The 4,385-nt window shown below is 35.2% G+C and overlaps 1 protein-coding gene across 1 annotated transcript; it reads left to right on the top strand.

Annotated features, from left to right (window-relative positions):
- Positions 999-2,720, top strand: LOC104787676 (cinnamoyl-CoA reductase 1). The gene is made up of 5 exons (XM_010513281.2): positions 999-1,340; positions 1,442-1,611; positions 1,725-1,904; positions 2,000-2,349; positions 2,439-2,720. The coding sequence occupies exons 1-5, from the start codon at positions 1,223-1,225 to the stop codon at positions 2,578-2,580; spliced, it is 960 nt and encodes a 319-aa protein (XP_010511583.1). The 5' UTR covers positions 999-1,222; the 3' UTR covers positions 2,581-2,720.

Genomic DNA, 4,385 nt, shown 5'->3' on the forward strand with positions numbered 1-4,385 from the left:
GTTCGAGATTTGCTTTACTATGTTCTGTGAAGACAAAAAGAAGTAAGTTTTCTAATCATTTGCTTCTAGTGCAGTCACATTTCTTGCATATACTTTGTTATATTCAGATGACTTTGTTAAATGTTTATGTAAATAGTATATAGTTTTTACGAAATAGTATATTTTCTTTTTTCGTTTCACAATGACGATCAGTAATTCATTAATTTCATGTTTTCGGGATGATGAGGAGGAGATCATCCAACCTCGACGTCACTGCAGACGTGCAATGGATGATGAACGTAATATATATGATCTTAATGATGATACATATACGTGAACTTTGAAGTTGACTTTATTACGTCTCTTTGTGTTTGATGCGTATTCACGCTTTAAGATGAGTAAACGATGGTCTATTTTTATGTTGAATATTTCTTCACCCACAAGAACAGATTAAAATTGGGAAATCATATAGAATTTTCACTGAGGAGTTACAAAACGATTTACGGATGAAAATGTCCTTGGAACAAACTATATGGTAGTATGAACGTGTACGGTTGGGTTTGAAACTTTGAATGAAGGTAGTAACACAAATGAATATGTGAAGTGTGAAGTGAAGTGTGTTAGAAGTCATTTTTTGTTTTCATTTACTGAAAAAAAAAAACTATTATATATTGGATCCGTTTGATTAAAGAGTGACACACAAATCTAGATCATTATTGATCAAGATATTCGTTGAATAAAATAACAAAGTATATATTATTGTGAACTAGTTGAACAAGTTAAAAACTTATCTGTCAGATTAGTTGAGTAGAGTAAACAAATAATTATGAAGAAAAAATAAAATCGCAATCTTCTTCAGACCAATTTATTAACACCTCGTGACAAGCATGTACAGTTTTTTTAATTAAAAAAAATACTGACGTGTGTGAGTTGTATTGTTGTTTCAATGAATTTTTATTTGATAAACTAAATCTCGTAATACTTGTATTTGCTCGAGAGTTTCCGAAGACTTCAAATTTCAATAATAGTTTCCCATCACTCCATTATTGAGATTTATCATTAATGATGAAGAAGTATATAACAATTTATACGTTGAAAACTGTACTTATATTTTTTTTTGTTTAACCACCGTTAGTTTTTTTACATATTGTCACACAAGTTAAATCTTATAAAGCTGATTAGTATAGTCGTCGCTCAATACCATAACTTGACCCAACCACCAAATATAATAAAAGCGAGAGAGATGAACGGCGAGGGAAAGGTGGTTTGTGTCACCGGAGCTGCCGGGTACATAGCTTCTTGGATTGTTAAGCTTTTGCTCCTCCGTCGCTACACCGTCAGGGCTACCGTTCGAAACCCATGTTTGTGTCTTCTTCATCTCTCCTTTCTTCTCCTTTAGCTTCCTAAGCGAGTTTGGAGTAAGCAATTTAAGAACTGACATATTTTTATTTATTTTCTCTAGTGGATACAAAGAAAACAAAGCATCTTCTTCAACTTGATGGTGCAAGTGAAAGACTAAAACTGTTCAAAGCAGATCTTATGGAAGAAGGTTCTTTCGATGAAGCTATAGAAGGATGCGACGGTGTATTCCATACTGCTTCTCCGGTTTTATTCAACGTTACAGATCCTCAGGCTCGTTTAGTGACTTCAAACACTATATATATATATATATTTTTTTTTTTTTCAAAATTAAAATCTATAGTTTCATAATATTTATAAGTTTTGTCGGTTGGAGTTTTTTTCAGACTGAGCTGATCGATCCGGCCGTTAATGGTACTTTGAACGTTTTGAAAACGTGCGCAAAATCTTCTTCTGTGAAGAGGGTCATCTTAACGTCGTCCACAGCTAGTACTGGTTCTCCTGACCCAAACGTCCTGGTGGACGAAACCGTCTTCAACGATGCAAGTCTTTGCTACCAGATGAAGGTCCTTGAATCATGTGCTTTGTGATGACATAATCAGCCAGTTCATGAGAATTCACTCTGTTTCTTACTTTTTTTTATTTGTTTTCAACTTTCCAGGAATGGTATGCATATTCGAAAATATTAGCCGAGGAAACAGGGTGTCGGTTCGCTAAAGAAAATGGGATCGATTTGGTTGTAATGAATCCAGGAAACGTGATCGGACCGGTTATGCAGCCAACTCTGAATTACTCTATAAAGGTGATTGTGGATCTGATGAATGGTAAAATCCCTGTTTATAGTTGTTACTACAGGTTCGTGGACGTGAGAGATGTCTCTCTTGCTCATATCAAAGCGTTCGAGGTCCCTTCTGCTAGTGGCAGATACATCATTGTTGATCCAGATGTATCAATGAAAGACATTCATAAGCTTTTGCATGAATTGTTTCCTGAATTGTGTCGTGTTGATAAGTAAGTTAGCTTTTATACCTTCATCTTTTTATTTATACGCTTAATATATTGATTGAATCCATAAGCTAATCAACAACACTTTATTGTAGGGATGGAGAGAATGAGCTGAGTGATTTCGCATACAAAGTGTGTGTCGATAAATTGAAGAGTTTGGGAATTGAGTTCACTCCTATTAAAGAAAGTCTCCAGGACACTATTGTTAGCCTTAAGGAGATGTCTCTTCTTATATGATCCTTGAGAAGGAGTCCTTGTCTTTATTTTTCTTGTGATTTGATAATTTAACTCTTATGGAGAAATAATAAATATGATGTCATAGCTTCTGCAATGTAATGAAATTTTTATTTAAGTTAAATAAAATTGTTAATTTAAGATTTAAAAAACAAAAAAAAAAAAAATTATGTCTAGCTATGTCAAAACATTGAGATGCACAGGCCTAGCCTCAACAGTCTCTTCCAGACTCTTAACAGAGCAACTCACCTTAAAATGTCATCCGACACAAGTACTGCATTCTCAAAGTGATTTCATCGGGTAACATCAAAAGTAAGATAACTGAGAGAGGACAAGACGCAGTGGATTCCCAGAGGGTACCATGTCAATATGAAAATTATGAAGTTTAAAATATCAAAAAGCCTCCTGCTGTGTTTGCAAAAGCTTGTGAAACCTTCACAGATGGGCAAGACTTGGTCTGTGCATGAAGACTCCAGAAGAACTCACAAGCTTTTACAAACACATGAGGAGTGATTGAAATTAATATCATCCATCTAGAAATCTTATTAATGCAGTACCTGCTATTTAGTTCTTTAATGTTACCAACAACAAATAAACGATCTCGTAAACAACTTGCAAAACCAACAACTTCACCAATTTCGATGGATAATCAATACCATGGTGCAGTGCAATCAGAAATGATTTTAATTTCAGAACTCAAAAAAGCCAAACAGAAAACTACAGGAAGGTAGAAAGATGAGGAAACAATTGTGTTAAATTTTCGTACCGTACTTCAAGATCTGATTTCAAATACTTTTTTTTTTCCTAGTGCCCGAGAGAAATCAACTTGACTTCTGAATCCTGTGATTGACCAAAACCATATCATAGAAATCACTTATCAACAAGTGGGAAATACTTGAGGAATCCTGGTCTGATAAACAACTACAAAACTAGTCAGTAGGTAAATTTGTTATCTCGTTCATTTGGTGACACAAAACGGAATCCTGTTTTTGAGACAAGATAGCATCTCACCAACAATTTGAAGATGTGAGGAATGATTATACTTCAAGACTCAAGCATACAGAGAAGAAGGACTGAATGGATCCATTTACCTCCCTTGAAAGTTGGACAATAAGGTACCGCTTCACTTGTCAGGGCTAGTCCAGCCGCCAAATAACCCCACAAAGACCCCCGGGTAAGACTCACTACAAAAGCTAGCTTATGAGTGAGGTTGCCTCTAGGTCTTATAAGGCTTCTGTTTGTTCCCTTCCTATCCAATGTGGGATTTCTATCACATCAACATATCAATAAGGAAACCCATAGAGGTTGAACTCAGGCATGACATGCAGGACTATGTTAAGAAATTATTATCATTTCGGGGAGGCATCCATGAACATAACGTTTCCAGTAACCTCATGCTAAGTTTAAAACAAAGCTATAACTCATGAAATTCACACATTTCAGACAAGAAATCATAACTAAAAGTGTATACTATAACATGAAATCAATGATTCTACGCTGCATAATGGAGCGTGCAGTGGTAACATTTAGTAAGATCTTCTAGATGTAATAATGTAGGATTAGCCATCCCACAAACGGCTAAGTTTATGATTCATCATTATTATAGCTCCAACTTCTATAAATGGTAAGATCCTAGGCACAGTCTAAATAAACATGGTAAGTTCAGAGGACCAGATTAGAAAAGGGCATATCGCCAATGCATATAGGTATAACATGCTGAACAAAAGCTACTCATTTAGGCTAAATACAGTTGTTTGGACCATTCACTAGAGCTAGAGCCGCAAAATGAACACAAGATTCTTCTTTTC

This window comes from Camelina sativa, chromosome 5 (assembly GCF_000633955.1).
Source record: "Camelina sativa cultivar DH55 chromosome 5, Cs, whole genome shotgun sequence".
In the NCBI taxonomy this organism is placed as follows: Eukaryota; Viridiplantae; Streptophyta; class Magnoliopsida; order Brassicales; family Brassicaceae; genus Camelina; species Camelina sativa.